This window comes from Notamacropus eugenii, chromosome 5 (genome assembly GCF_028372415.1).
Source record: "Notamacropus eugenii isolate mMacEug1 chromosome 5, mMacEug1.pri_v2, whole genome shotgun sequence".
Taxonomy (NCBI): Eukaryota; Metazoa; Chordata; class Mammalia; order Diprotodontia; family Macropodidae; genus Notamacropus; species Notamacropus eugenii.
In genome coordinates, this window is record NC_092876.1 from 331,354,610 (window position 1) to 331,371,080 (window position 16,471).

General features: G+C 39.7%; 2 protein-coding genes across 3 annotated transcripts in view; one reads left to right on the forward strand and one right to left on the reverse strand.

Moving 5' to 3' along the window:
* The window catches only part of PCCB (propionyl-CoA carboxylase subunit beta), a 56,323-nt gene extending 44,346 nt beyond the window's left edge, over positions 1 to 11,977 (reverse strand). The window contains exons 1-5 of one of the 2 annotated variants that reach the window (XM_072613589.1): positions 11,689 to 11,977; positions 9,223 to 9,342; positions 7,677 to 7,745; positions 4,616 to 4,672; positions 3,407 to 3,520 (exon numbers count right to left, since the gene is read on the reverse strand). In XM_072613589.1, coding sequence (XP_072469690.1) covers positions 3,407 to 3,520; positions 4,616 to 4,672; positions 7,677 to 7,745; positions 9,223 to 9,342; positions 11,689 to 11,877 — 549 coding nt within the window. In that variant the 5' untranslated portion in view covers positions 11,878 to 11,977. The remainder of the gene's footprint in view (positions 1 to 3,406; positions 3,521 to 4,615; positions 4,673 to 7,676; positions 7,746 to 9,222; positions 9,343 to 11,688) is intronic. The other variant, XM_072613590.1, reaches the window with a different exon arrangement.
* Positions 11,978 to 12,077: 100 nt separating this feature from the next.
* Positions 12,078 to 16,471, forward strand: part of MSL2 (MSL complex subunit 2) — a 113,066-nt gene continuing 108,672 nt past the window's right edge. Inside the window, exon 1 of the mRNA XM_072613587.1 lies at positions 12,078 to 12,616. The gene's annotated coding sequence lies outside the window, so the exon portion shown is untranslated. The remainder of the gene's footprint in view (positions 12,617 to 16,471) is intronic.

Genomic DNA, 16,471 nt, shown 5'->3' on the forward strand with positions numbered 1-16,471 from the left:
GCAGTGGACAGAACACCAGTGCAGGAGTCAGGAGGACCTGAGTTCAAATCTCACCTCAGACACTTGACACTCACTAGCTGTGTGACCTTGGGCAAGTCACTTAACACCAATTGCCTCATCCTGGGTCATCTCCAGTCATCCTGATGAGTATCTGGTCACTGGATTCAGATGGCTTTGGAGGAGAAGTGAGGCTGGTGACCTGCATAGCCCTCCCTCACTCAAAAAAAAAAACAACAAGGTCAAGTGCAAGTCATGCCATCATTTCTCTGATGCCATGGTCTTCTTTGGCAATGAAGGACAAACACACTCTCTGGGGACTGGTCTAAAGAGTCTACCTAATCCTACCTACCCTTGCAGGTACCTTTCTTGTCCCTTCCCTTCACCCATATACTCCTTCCTCTCCTTGTTGCTACATATGAGAGATTTCAACTCCTTTCCAGTATCACCACCACCATTGGTGTGGGTCTTCAACCCACCCCAGGTAGGTCACTCAAAACACTGGAGCCCAGGCACTCAGAAGAGAGTATATCTGGGGATGAGGGAGACAGAAACATGTAGAAGTCCCATTCTGTGACACTCAGATGAAGGTGACAAAAAGAAAGACACAGGAGAACAGTATCGTAGCAGGAAGCGTAACTGTGGGAACCTCAAGCCAAGGCTGAGGAGATGAGGAATGTGGGCAACACCAGCAGCTGGAGTGTTAGACCCAGAATCTTGGTTTTCTATTTCCTTTATTTCTATTTCTTTTTAAGTTCCTTTTTAAATTAATAAACAAAGAAGATACACGCGCATGACTACATTGAGCCAACTATTTGCTTGATTTTGAGGATTCTCTACCATATTTACTTCTGAAATGCAGAACCTTTGTTTTATAATGTATGTATCTATATGGAGGATAAGAATCAAGCCATCCATGATATAAAAGAAAACTGAACTGCACTGCTCCTCATTACAAGGCTTCAAGAAATGATGTGAGAAGAGAAAAATGAAAAACAGGTGTGGCTGTGGAAATACATGAAATTAGAGTCACTGCCATCTACAGACAAAATTACTAGACCGCTCAATGATTATGTGCATCGCTAAATAAGTGTCAGATTAAATTTGCTCTGAATTTTGATTACATTAAATACTATTCACACAAACAGCATTCAGAACTGCTCATGGTGGCCTACTTGAGACTTTAAATAAATTAGAAAAAATGGCCATAGATAGATTTGCATAGTGTAGTAAAACCCACTTACATGCACATTCAGAGGACAATATGGAGTTCTATAAACAGCTTAGTATTTTATATGCATTAGGGTTTTTTGCCCAAGTCTTTCTAATAATTATCCCAGTAATTAGAATATAAGCTTGTTGAGGCTAGGGACTCCTTCATTTCTGTCTTTGTACCCCCAGTGCCTTGAAGAGAGTAGGTACTTAATAAATATTTACTGAAATTTAATTGAACAATTTAAAAAACTGTAATAAAGAATCTTGTTGTTTCCAAGATTCTTTCATAATACAGGTCATATCATTTTATGGTGATATATTAGAATAAACAAACTCTAAGCTAAGCTTCTAGCTCTAAACTTTTACAATCATACTACTTGCCTCTGACCTACGTAAATTCTCAGGCAATTTTCAAATTTAAATGTAATTAGTGTCCCTTTTCTCTACTGGGATGGGAGTGGAAGATGGCAAAGAAAAGTTAAGAAGAATGTGTCAAACCAATGAGCTAAATCTGGCTCTCCACTTAATTTTTTTTTGGCCCCCTGTCTAATTTTGTTCTAGTTACTGTCAATAAATGCCCCCCCAAAAAATCTCCCCTGATAAATAGCTACAACTTTTGCATTCAGAGTATCGACTTATAGCTTGAATTTAAAGAATAAAGAACAGTTCCCAGGATGATGGATTCAGGGCTAGAAAAGGACCTCAGAAGTCTTCTAGCCCAACTTCCTCATTTGATAGAAGAAAAAACTGAGAGCAAGAGAAATTAAATGATTTCCCCAAGGTTACAAGGGTTTTAAGGAGCACAGCCAGGATTCAAACTCAAGCCCTCTGTCTCTAAATGCTATGTCTTGTCTATCAAATCACAATGACTTCACAACTGGACAGCTGTGAGTCGTGATGAATTGGCTAAGAAGCATGTCAGCGTATTAAGTATTCAATAAGTAGTTGGTTGATTTATTTCAAACATCTGTAATAACACCATTCATGCTACAGTCCAAGGAAAAGTTAAGATGAAACAAGAGTATCTGACAATTTTTTAAAAATATATTGATAAGTGAATCTCAGTATAATTGGTTTCCTTCATAAAGGATTATACATTTAGTAACATCATTGTGGAAAAAGTTCCATAGGTTTCACCAGACTGCCAAAAGGGTCTGCCACACAAAAAAAGTTAAAAAATCCCTGCTCTACAATTTGGAACTGTGCGCAAGGACTATAAAACTGTGCATACCTTTTGATCCAGCAATATTCCAAAGAGATCACAAAAAAAGGAGAAAGGAATCCCATGTATGAAAATGTTTATAGTAGCTCTTTTTGTGGTGGTAAAGAACTGGAAATTGAAGGAATGTCCAACATTTGGGGAATTTCAGAACAACCTGGAAAGACTTGACTAAACTGATCCTGAGTGAAGTGAGCAGAACCAGGAGAACATTGTGCACAGTAACAACAACACTGTATGATAATCAACTTTCACTGACTTAGCTCTTCTCAGCAATAAATGATCCAAGATAATTCCAAAAGACTCATGATAGAAAACGCTATCCACATCCAGAGAAGGAACTATGGAATCTGAATGCAGAACAAAGCATACTATTTTCACTTTTTTGTTGTTTTTTTCTTTCTCATGGTCTTTGCCTTTTGCTCTTATTCTCCTTTCACAACATGAATAATGTGGAAATACGTTTAACATGATGGTACATGTATAGCCTATATCAGATTGCTTGCTATCTTGGGGAGGGGGAAGGGAAGACAGAGAGAGGGAGAAAAATTTGGAACTCAGAGTCTTACAAAAATGAATGTTGAAAGCTACCTTTACAAGTAATTGGGAAAAAAATAAAACACTATTAAGAATGAAAAAAAAAAGAACCCCTTCTCTAGGCCCTTAATAAAAGGATTTATTCTATAAAACTTGGACTCAGTCAAAAAGCTGCACCCAAGGATCTAGAAGGCCACAGGTTCCCCACCCCTTATCTAGAATATGACTCTCTCAAAAGAGAAATAAAGTTTCCCCACATATAAGCACATTTTCCCCCAATTCAACGTCACTGACTAAACATCTCTATAAAACCGAGAATACGTACTAACAGAGCAAATCCATTAAAACAGGGGAAAATTCAAGAGAGATGGTGAGATAAGCAAAGGCTGAACAATGCCAAATATTTTTATTTCATTATCTGCAAATTGAGTCTCTTACCAAAAATATATCAGCATAACCAGCCAAGGACTCTACCCCTTCTTGGATCCGAGCTCCTCCAGAATCATTCAGTCCAATCACAGGAGCCCCAACCAACATAGCTTGATCCATGATCTGCAGGAAGCACAAATTCTTGTGTTATAACAACATTCAATCACTATCCACTGGCACTTAATAAACACACAGCATTTTATTAACACATGTTCATAGCATTTTTCATGTAGGTTTACCAAGCTGTCAAAAAGAATGCCCTTTTAATTCACTTTACTAACTAAATACTTTCACAGAAGGAAGAACAGTGAAGCAAGTTTACAAGGCTATGTTCCAACCTTTAAAAAGCCCCCAGGCACCTTAGCTCATTCTCTAAATTTGCAACAGAGAGAAATTTACTTTCCTGTGGCAAGTATAGTTATCCCTTCCATACTCCAACTTCCCCAATTGCCACTGGCATAAGAAATTAAATGGGAATTGTTGGGAAGTTTGTGCAAAGGCAAATAAGATACACAGAAAAAGGTTAGAAACTCAGAAACACAAAATACATATACATATATGTGTCTATATACACTCATATATATGTGTATGTATATATATATAGTATTGTACAATATCAACATATTTTATCTTTTAATACCATCTCTGGTTACGAAGGGAGGGCCAAAGAATTTTACAAGGATTTTCCTTGTGGGGGGTGTCAGGCCCCTAACCCCTTCAATGTGTAAAGGATACCTCTATTTTTAAAAACATCGGCGTATATGCTTTTTTAGTGTATTCAGTAGCCAATCATCTTTTTGGTGCACATGATAAGCTACCATGATTACTTGTTCAAAAGTACTTAAGATGGAGTGGGCAGTAACCTGTCTACATGGGCCTGGCAACCAAAGTCTGGGTTGTGCTTGATCCCAGACTGTGCCTTTTCCTTCCTTGACTGCAGACTATGACAAACCTGACCCAGATACCCCTGATAGAAAAAAGGCTACCTTGGACATTACAAGACAACTATATCATTTTTATCCTCAACCCCAAATTTCACCAAACTGATTTTCTACTTTTTTCTGCTTCTGGGCTTCTATGGCAAGTCTAGCATTGGTACAGAACCATGAGAGGTTCAGTTAGACTTCTGAGGACCATCAACGGCTGTTTTACACTTCAACAGACATTGACAAAGTACAACCAAAAAAGTCCAGCATTTTTTTGTTGCTAAATATTTACTTTACAAATCTTTTGGGCATGAGCTCCTGACAGGCTTCCTCCAAACACTGTAAAATCCTAAAAAAAAAAAAAAAAAAAAAGGAAGAAATGATTATTAAAATTTGTAAAAGACTGGGGGGAGGGATTAAGGGAAAAAGTTTTTGCTCTTCATTTTCCCCAAGGACTTTTAGGAACTTTTCTTTATCTTGGAAAAATCTTGTATTATGAATTATTTTCAAATAATGAACCAAGTATTTAAGATAAAGTATTCCCATATTGTTGCTATCCAGCTTTTCATTCCCAAGGTGATTCTAACAGCTAGGTAAAATTAGGGGCAGCTGGGTAACAAAGTAAATATACGGCCAGGCCTAGAGTCAGGAAGACCTGAGTTCAGGTCTGGCCTCAGACACGCACTAGCTGTATGGCTCTGGGTAAGTCCTTTAACCTCTACTTGCTTCAGTTTCTGAATCTAAAATGGGGATAATAACAGTCCCTGCCTCCCAGGGTTGATATGAGGATCAGATGAGACAGCAATGGTAAGGCACTTAACACAATGCCGGATACATGCAGCCACTATATAACTGGAACATATTATTATTATTATTAAAATTATTTACCATATGAAATTACGAGTCCCTCTATACTGAAATCAAAATGCATTCCTGTCATGCCATTTTCACAAGAGAAGAATCACAGGATTATAGCTTTAGAACTGGAAGGCACTTCAGAGCCACTTATTTTAGACCAGACAAAACTGACTCATGCCAAAGTTAAGAGACCAGCCCAGAGTTAGCACATCTGCTTCGGTGTTTTAAGGACAGGATCTGAACCCAGGTCTTTCTGACTCTGAATGCCCATTCTGCTTCTCAGATGCGTGTCCTTTGTTAGCAGCTTTCCTCTATCTAACTTTGGTTGATCTGGTTAAAGGCTTTTGGTAGCTGTCCTCCCGTCCTGAGTGGGGCTCAAAGGACTAAATGCAGAAGTAGTTGCCTCCCTATATTCAAAGGCAAAAATACAAAATATGGCAGAGAGGTGAGTGAAACCAGATGCCCACTCAATGACAACAACCCGGACACACACATTTATGGAGTGCTTGATGCCAAGCAATCTCCTCACAATGACCCTATGAGTCGGTGCTGCCAATATTATTTCCCCCATATTACAAGAGAGAAAACTGAGGAAGGAAAAGGTTAAGCAAGTACGGACTGTGATGGGAACCTGGGTCTTCTAAATCCCAGGCCCTTACATGGGACTTCCTCTCCCTTAGGGTTAGTACAGGAAAGAGGTTTCAAAGGTTAAGAAATTTAGAGCATCCTTGAGTATGTGGCTCTCACTGGTGCCATTCCCTAGCCCCCCAAAACTGGACCTCCCCCCACACCTCTCAGCTGCTGAAGCAAGTGTAAGGAGCTGATCTCTACGTGGAAGTACACCAAATCAAGCGGCAAACGAACATGTGAAAAAATCTAAAGAAGCTCGTTACAGTCCAGACCAATCTTCAATTTTTACAAGTTCTGTGAAGATGATAAAAATAAACCATCAGAAACAGCAGAAACTGCCAGGGAGAGCTTGGAAAAAGAGAGATTATAACAATATGGAAAATGCACTGGGGATTTCTGCCCCTTCCTTTAATTTTCTCAAATAACATGCTTACTGTAGCATTCTGACACAAAAGAGGCCATAGCATCCAGAAAGCATGCCTTTGTTTACTTCCCTGACATTGAAGGTTTCTCCTATTCAAGTTTTTTTAACCCACTTTTTGCAAATTAGCAAAAAAAAAAATAAATAAAGATGCTTGACTCTTTGAAGATGATAGCTTATGGCTCCATTTGGACTCCCCAAATGAAACATTTTCAAGTTAATTGAGTCAGTATAGTTGTAATCATTGCCTAAATAAATTATACTTCAGTAAACTATATAGACTTTGAGCAGCACAGCAGCTGGAGTGCTGGGCCCAGCCTTGGAAGACTTGAGTTCACATCTGTACTAGTTGTATGTCCTTGGGCAAGTTACTTTTCAAAAACTGTCTGCCACGGTTTCTTCATCTGTAAAGTGGGGATGATAACAGCGCCTACTTCCTACAGTTGCTGTGAGGATAAAATGGGGCAATATTTGTACAGCATTTAGCAAATCTTAAAGCATTATGTAAATACTGGCTATAATGATTACTATTATTACTGTATATTTAATATACTAAACCTACTTGATTTCATGGGCAAACCAAGATATACATGATGTATTTTATGTTTCTAAACGAATTTAAACCTGGGGAGGGCACTAAAGTAAAACATTACCCATATTTAAATTTTCTTCTCCCAAAAACATCTACTTGGAAAAAGCTATTTACTTCACATGGCTTGAATAACAACTGTAATTATGAATACTTTCAAGGGAGCACATGCTTTCAATATCCACTTTCTCTAGGAAAGATTCTCTCTTCCATGACATCCTCCATTTGGGACATGACCTCACTCACTCACTACCTCCAGAAGGAAATTCGCAATCTCTAGAGTCAGTATCACAACACAACACCCATTCTGCATTGAGAGTCCTCTTCAAACACAATACTCTACTTAAGACATATATTTTCTCCAAGAAAAATTCTGAGACATGCACTTATTACTTATATTCATTCTTTCACTCACTCATCGAGCATTTGTTAAACAGTCCATTTACACTCTACTATAACTCCACCTTGTGGTTAACCTCTACCTTTATAGGTTTTTAATTATGGCCTTCATTTTTACTAAGTTTTATTGATGACTTTATATTTGTATCCTATTTATTTCCATCCTCACCATAAAAAGAAAGGCAATTATGCAAAACCGACCAACACAGTGTGATCGTGTTTGAGAGTATATATGACCCACAGTCCCCCACCTCTCTGAGAAAATAACCATGGCCTTTAGACAGCTCTCTCCTGATTACAAATCTACCCACCCAAAAGAATAAGTTTCACTACCTCAAGACCACCTGATTAGTTCCTTCTTTCTTGCTCCCTTCTCCTTCTAGACTACTGAATTTCAACATACATCAGGTTACAGCTAGATGTAATGACGGAATGTTCACAATGTATATACTATACCTGACTGAAGACATAAACCAATCTTCCATTGATCCGGCCCCGGCCAGTTACCACACTATCCCCAGGAAACTGCAGGGGAAAGAAATCAAAAGACATTAAGAGTCAAGATGTAAGTGTTATCTATTTTGATGAACTTGGTCGTTGCTTTGTAATAAAAAAGAAAAATGAAAGCTAAACACCCCACAGAGGAATACCTGGAATACAATTAGCAGTACAAAACATCTGTGAGCTCCATTAGTGCAATCATCCTGGATTAAAGATTGTCGAGATTTCTAAACTTGCGTAAGAAACAAGAACTACTAGTATAGTTTTAGGTTAAAATCTGCTCCTAAAAGCATGAAGCTCCCTAAGAGCTGGAGGTCTAGGATTATCAATTCATATAATCACAGTCTCAGGGTTGCAAGGGTTCTCAGGAAATGCTGACAATTAAGTATTTTAACATTTTTTTTTAAAGTAAAAAACCAAACATGGTGTTTTCTCAAAAGGAAAGCCACCATTTTACAAAGAATTTCAACCATCAATGAGAATTCCCCCAAAAAGACCAACTGTAAATCTCACTAAGGCATTAAGATAATTTCCCAAACTCAGATGACAGCAGACCCATACCTTAATGACCAACCTTAATGTTATAAAGTTAAGGACAGAGAACTACACGTCTAGTTATATAACTGCTAGAGAGTTATGAAAATTAAATTATGATTCATTTGGTGTAAAATAAACAAAACAAACAAAAAATTCATAGGGAACATCTTCCTGAGCTCTCCTCTAAGCTTCATCTCTCCCCCAGGGCCTCAGCTTCCATTAAAATAAACATGTTGTATTTCTATTTCTTGTTAAGTTAAAAAAATATATATGTAAGGATCAAACTTTGTGATTTCCTTTGCTCTGCTTACTCAGCTAAGTCAGAATGACACTAAAATGTTATTGTGGACATTTGTTCCAGGACACTTTTCTATGGTGCTAAAAATCTAAGCTACCAAAGTAGAAAGAACTTATGAAAAATGCATTAGAGTGATGAACTGTAACGCAATATGCAAACCTAAAAGAAGAAACTGCCTAAAGAACAACTCTGACTTGAGCTCCTCTCCTCACAAAATTGGAACACAGGAGATCAATCAAGAGTTCAACAGTGGACCTGAGTCATCTGAAGAACCTTCCTCTGAGGTTTCTGTCCTATAAGTGACCTACACCAGGACTAACAGTTTCTGAGTACCAGGATACAAGAGGAAAGACTCATTTATTCACTACTGTGTAGCACGGATTTTTTTTTTTTTTTTTGCTTGGACCTGTGAATTCTTCAGTGATTTCCCTCTGCCAGTGGAAATCAGCAACTGTTTCTGCAACCTCAAACCTCAGAGAATTACTCAGGGAACTCAGAGGTTGAGTAACTTGTGGTTTGTATTCGAGACCAAACTTGACCCTAAGCCTTTCTGACTGAAGCCAGCCCTCTTCCCATGCTAAAACAGGGCCCACAAGTAGAGCAGATAAGTAAATGTAACAATATCTGTGTAGCAGAAATATAGATACCACAATTCTGAATAAATACCTTATTTTTATCAGATGCCATTCCAAAATCAGCACATCTGTGTTCCACAAACATGTCACTTTCAACAAAACTTCCCGGGTCCAGCAAGACACTGATTCGCTCTCTGGCTGTAAGTTTTCCCTAAAATTAAAAACAACAAACAAAGCTCTTTGAATAAATCAATCATGCAAAGAAAAACGAGAAAATTGGCTTATAAGTGACCATGTCTTCTCTTCTATCACTCTTGACCTATTTGTACTCCCTTTCCTCAGCCCCCACCATCATAAGCACAGCTACTCTATTTGACCCGCCCTGGTTAAGATAAAAGTTAAAATGCTGTTTTCCCAGTCATACAGAAATTAGGTTTAGACAAATATCCCACACCATATACAAAGATAAGCTCCAAATGATAACATGACTTAGATATAAAAGGTCACAAACAAATCAGAGGATCAAGTAAGGAAATGCCTTTTGTAACTATGGATAAGGGAAGAGCTCATGATGAAATAAGAGTTAATGAAGATCACAAAAATTGAAATAGGCAATTTTAATTACATAAAATTTGAAAGATTTTGCATAAACAAACCAATGCAGTTAAATTTTGAAGAGAAATGGTCAAGTGACAAATAATCTTTGCAGAAAGCTTTTTTTAGTAGCAAAGATATATAAGATATTGAAATATCTAAGAACTAGAGCCATTATCCAAGAGTTAAATGGTTAAAGGATAGGACAGGCAGCTTTCAAAAGAAGTTCAAGTCATGAACAGACATATAAAAAATGTTACAAAACACTAATAATTAGAGAATTGCCAAATAAAGCAACTATGCAATTCTACTTCACAGCCATCAGACTGGCAAAGATGACAAATTAGAAAATGACAATTGTTAGAGTAGCTTCAGGAAAACAGGCACGCTAATGCACTACTGGTGGAACTGTGAAATGATCCAGATTTCTGGCTGGACACTGTGGAAATGGTATGAAACTATCCCTTCACCCCAAATCACTAACCTGTGCACATCCCTTTGAGCTAGCCATACCACCATTAGGCCTATACCCCAATGAAATCAAAAGAAGGAGAGCCAGGTGTACAACAACATTCACATCAGCTCTTTTGTCAATAGCAAAGAACTGGAAACTTAGGGAGTGCCCCCATCAGTTGAGGAATGGTTTAACAAATTAAATCAAATTACTGTAAAAACCACAATATTATTGTAATATTAGTGGACCCTAAGAAATTATCAAGGAGACTGCTTCAGAGAAACCTGGGGAAACTTGTATGAACAGTTTATACCATCACAACATTGTAAAGACTTTGAATGAAATCTAATTAATACAATGACCTTCTCAAGGACTCAGGAGGAAGCCTGTTATTCACCTCCCCATAGAGGTGATGGGCTCAAGGTGCAGAATATGGTATTTATTTCTGAAAACTATTAGTAAGGGAATTTGTTTGGCTTGATTATGTGTTATTTAGTACGAGCACAGATTTTATTTTTCCAAAGGAGTAAAGTGGGAGAGAATGTAAATTTGTTAATTCAGAATATATGTGTATGTGTGTGTGTGTGTATACATATGAACTTCTATTTTAAAAAAATTTTTATATTAAGAAAAACTTTTTTATAATAAAAACTAGAGAACTTTGATCAATGCAAGGACCCCTCGTGATTTCTGAGGACCCACGAAGAAGCATGTCACTCACTTTCTCCTGAGAGGCTCTCTTAGGACTCAACGTACAGAATGAGACGCATTCTTGCACGCGTCCAGGCAGGAAAGTTGTCTGGACTTTGCATAATTAATTACAAGGGTTTGGGTTTACCGTTTCCCCCACCCCCAATGGAATTGGGAAAGAAAATAAATACTTGTTGATTGAAAAAAAAGAAGGGGTGAGAGGCGTCAGGGATGGCAGGAGTTCAGATTCAGCGCCCTCCCACTCACACAATCAGCGCGTGGGACACATGGCAGCCCGCAGAGGTGGCAGGACCCTGGGGGTGCCCTCTGCGCAGCAGGGGGCCAGGGGGGCACGCTCTCTGATCCTTCCTTCCTCGTGCATGAAAGGAGGGGGTGTGCAAGCAAAGCCTCCCTAAGAGGCCCCAGCTCCAGGCTGCTCTCCCTACCCTCCTGGCCCCAAACCGTCTGGATGCCTCAGCTGGCAGGTCTTTAAGACTCAGACAAATAAATGCCTCTCAGCTCCCTCCACGCTCACACACACTCAGAAGGCAAAAAAAAAAAAAAAAAAAAGGGGTCAATATACTTTTAAAGTAACTAACATAAGACTCCGCTGTTATGGCGAGGGCGGGGGGAAGGGTGGGAGATTACTTTTACTGAAACACTCAGAAAAGTGGGAAAGTGGGAGGGGCTGGAGAACGCCTCTCGGATTACTCTTCGTTGATTGGATGACTCGAAGTGGGCGTCTTCGCGCAAGCCGCGTAGTAATAGGCCAAGAACGGGTGGGGGCGGAGCCTAAGACTTGGCGTCCTTCAGACTCACCCGTTTGTGTTGTGCATCAATACGGGACTGACCGCCTCCGAGCAGTGCTTCTTGGCGCTTCCGTTCAATGCGCTCATTCACGGTGACGGGCTGGCTGCAGTACCTCCGGGCCTGCGCCGTCCAGCCCCTGGTGCTGCTCACCAGAGCACACCGGACGGTTCCAGCCGCCGCCCGCAGTGCAACCGCCATCTTGGTTCTGGCGTGCCGTCCACCTTGTTCCCCACCTTTTTTCCCTGCGCCGGCGCATTGGAGACGTTGGGCGCACTGAGCATGCGCCGCTGGCTGCGCTAGAACGGCGCATACGCGGCCTCCAGTCCAGAAGATGGACTGAGCAGGCGCAGAAGGTGCTTGGTCTCTGTCCACGTGGTTAAGCCTGGTTCGACAACCCTGGGAGCATTTCGCATCGAGGTGGAAGTCCGAGCCTGAGCTGCTGAAGTTAGGGTGTGAACCCTGCCCTAGGCGCTCAAGTATTGCGATATCCTCCGAGCAAGCCTGCCACTCTCCCGGCTACAGGCTAACCCTGGTGAATAATTGCACCGATCCTTTGCCTACTTGTTACAATTCCAAGAGCTAATCAATCGTTCCAGCTGCATTTCAGAGGCATGCCCAAAACAGATCCTCACTCCCGGTGCTTTTAAACACTGTCCATTTCTTGACTTCTCCCCCAGCTACGTTACAGGCACGGAGCTCCTTCCTGCCTTTGAGCCTTCAGAGCCCTGAGCAGCAATGACAGATTTCTCCTTCATATTTCGGTTTGTCCATGGCTGTTCCCAAAGAAGAGGATGTCTCCAAAAAGCCTGACTCGAAGCCTCAGTGCTGGCGAAGAACTTCACTGTGCATGGTGTTGGTCAGTGTGTGATGGTGGGAGTTCCTGCCCTCAGCTTGGGCCCCTCAGCAGCCAAAGGAGACAAGCGTTCATTTCATAGGTGTAAGTAGCAGAGTGCTATTAAACTTAATTATTAACCATGGCGTACATAAAAGAGTGTTTAAATTGGATGATGGCTGCAGCTGGATTGTAAAGATTTCCAATGAGTCACACAGGAATGAAAGCCCTCCTTTCTGTTCAGCAGTCTTTCAGTTATTGACACCCTATATTATTTCCCAAGATAGTGGCTTCAGATTTCAGGAAGAAGCATTTAATAAGCTCTTAGTATGTACTAGGCACTGTGTTAAGGTAAGTGCAGGTGATACAAAGAAAGGCAAAAATACTCTGGAAGCTGAAAGCAGCTCACAGTCTAATGGGGGAGACAACATGGAAACGGCCAGATAACAAACAAGATTAGATAGATAGATAGGTAGATAGATCGGTAGATCGATAGGTACTTAATATAGATGTGCATATCTACATTATTAGATATAGAGGTAACCTCAGGAGTATTAAGGGGAATGGGAAAGGTTTCTTGCAGAAGGTGCAATTTAGCTGAGACTTGAAAGAAGCCAATGAAGTCAGGAGTCATGAGTAGGAAGAGGATTCTAGGAATGATGGTCAGTCTGTGAAAATACCAGGAGTACAGAGATATATGTCTGATGGTATATGAGATTATATATGTCTAAAAAACAGCAGAGGTCAATGTCCCTCAATTGTTGAGCATGTGGAAGGGAGTAAAGTGTAAGAAGACAGAAAGGTCTAACCAGGTATCCCTTGACATCACGTTAGCCACACTTATTACAAATGAAATCAAATCTTACAGCACGTAAGAGTTGAGCATCCTCAACTTCTCCATATCTCAAATCACGTTTTACCAGTCATTTATTCTTTCTTTTCTCCTGTCTCAGAGAAAATTATCCCTTTCTCTTGCTAAGGTCATTCTCTCTAGCTGTGTCCTTAATGCCCTTGATATCACCACCTCTTCCAATACCTTGTTCCATAAATCCTTGTCATATACCCTTCCTTCCTGTATACCTTGTTAACATCTCCACAGTCATTAAACACACACACACACCCCTTTCCTCAACTTTGTATATCTTTTTTTGTTGAATTTTTTTCAATCAGCAAAAAAAACTTACTTCTCTCTCTCTCCCATATATCCCACCTCCCAGTTGAGAATGATAGAAAAACAAAACCCCTGTTACAAATATGCATAGCCAGTCAATACACATTTCCACATTGGCCACATCCAAAACACAATTTGTCTTATTCTGTACTCTGAGTCTCTCAACTCTGTCAGAAGATGGTAGCATGCTTTATCATTAGTCCTCTGGAATGGTGCTTGGTCATTATGATGATAGGAGTTCCTAATTCTTTCAAAGCTGTTTACCTGTACCATATTGTTATCACTGTACAAATTGTTCTGCCGGTTCTGTTCACTTCACTCAGCATCATTACATAAAAGTCTTTTCAGGTTTCTCTGAAAACATCTCCATCATCATTTCTTACAGCACAATAATATTCCATCATTTTAACCATAACTTATTCATTTATTCCTCCTGTAATCTGCCCTCCTTCTATTCCCTTATCCCTTTATTCTTTCCCCTTGTCTTTCCATGTTGAGTGAAATACATTTCTGTACTCACTTCTGTGTGACATGTATTTTTTCCTCCTTTGACCTAATTTAGGTAAGAGGGAAGTTCAAGTGTCATCTGTTCTCCTCTTTCCTCCTTCTTTGTATAAACTCCTATTTGTGCCTCCTGATTATGAGATGATTTTCTCTAATCTTTCCTTCCCTTCTCTTCTCTCCCCCACCCTGTATATTTCTCTTCCCCTCTCTTTTCATTCTTCTCTTAAGATCAAGACATAAAAACTACTCTTAGATGTTCTCTTTGATTAGACTCCATCTATGTCCTGTGATGATGGTAGAGTTCAGAGGGGACACATGTATCTCATCATACTTGAATATAAGCAGTTAATCCCTGTTCATTCACATTTACCTTTTTATGTCTCTTAACTCCTGTTTTTGAATTTCATAGTTTCTATGCATCCCAAGTCTTTTATCAGGACTCCTTTAAAGTTCCATATCTATTAGAAGTCCGTTTTTGTCTCCTCCATGATTATACTTTGCTTTGTTGGTTGTTATCCTTGGTTATAACTTGGTTATCCCTTGCCTTATAGAATATTGTATTCTAAGCTTTCTGCTCCTTTATAAAGTGATGATTGCTAAATTGTGTGTGATATTTACTGTGATTCATTGATACCTGAAGTGTTTTTTTTTCTGGCTGCTTGAAGTATTTTTTCTTTAACTCTGGATTTTGACTACAATGTTCCAGAGTGTTTTCATTTTGAGATTTTCTGCAGGAGGTGACCTATGGTTTCTATTTTCACTTTGCCCTCTGGTTCAAAGAGATTCAACATTTCTTGAAAATGGTATCTACGCTCTTTTCTGATCATGGTTTTTCAGGTAGTGCAATGATTCTTAAATTTTTTCATCTTGATCTGGTTTCCAGATCAGTTGTTATTGTTATGATACCTTATATTTTCTTCTACTTTTTTATGCTTTTTAAACTTTTAGTACTTGTCATCTCATGGAATCATTAACTTCTATATAGTTCATTTGCATTTTCAAGGATTTTTTTGCTTGGGCAAGGTTTTGTACCAAGTTGTTAATTCTCTTTCCAATTCCTTCTTCCCTGGCTCTTATTTCTTTTCCACTTTTTTCCCTCTAGCTCTCTCTTTTCGTTTATAACAATTAAAATGTTGTTATAACAAGGGATTTAAAATAACCCTTTTTTAAAACTCTTGCTTCATCTCTTCCAGGAATTCTTTGTGCCAAAGCTAAATTTTTCTTTGAAACTTTGTAAATCAGTCTCTCCTTCCAGGTTTGTGTCTTGAACGTCCTTGTCACCATAATTTCTTTTTATGGTGGAATTCTTTTCTTTTTTTCTCATTTTGCTGGCTTACATTTTTTACTTCAGCCTTGATGTTAGGGTTGGATTCTGTTTACTTCTAGAGAGAAGTCTAGACTGGTCCTTTTGCTACTTTCTTAGGATATTATTCAGTGTTGTTTGATTCCAGTATCTTAAGAACAGCTTAGGTTGGTGACCTGCAAGCTTTCAGTGCTCACAAAGTGGTCTGATCCAGGGAAAATTCTTGTTGCTGCTCCCCCCCACCCCCCTTCATCTGAACTTCACAAGCTCCTGATCTGGATTTGCGTCTAAGCAATAATAAACTTCTGTCGAACTCATCCCTATCACCCAACCAGAAGGTTCTGTTCCTTCAAAGACAAGAGACCACAAGCTTCAATTTGGTCTGGAATTCTTGCCATGGTTATTCCTCTGTAGGCTTCAGACAGTGCTAGAATTTGGAACTAAGACCCTGCTCTGCTGCTGGAGTTTAAGCCACACAGCTCTTGCTTGCTGCTGAACTTGTTCCTTGCTTAGTACACATGCTGGAGCCTACAACTGCTCCTTACTTCAATACCTTTCTTATGCTGACATCCCTGGACTCTCCTCCTCAGTCTGCACCAGATCTCTAAGGCAGAACTGTGTAGTGAGTGACAGGGTTACTAGTTGGTATGTGGTCCCACATCTTACATGAGGTTATGGTGACATGTATGGATCATGGACCTCCTCTTGCCCTGGTGCAGACCCTCTTTGTATTGGAGTGCTCAGATCAGCAGGCCCCTGGTATGTTCCTGGCCAGACCCAGTCCACAGACCTTTCTGTCTCCCTATGCTGACACAAGCTGGAAAAATCTCACTGTGACCTCTTCCTTGGATTTTCCCATAAGAATTTGATCTGATCCATTTTCTAGATCTTTTTGAAGGAGTTTAGGTTGAGAAGGAGGAACTGGCTATTCTTTTTCCTCCACCATCTTGGTTCTGCTTAGCCCCTTTTACTACATGAAACT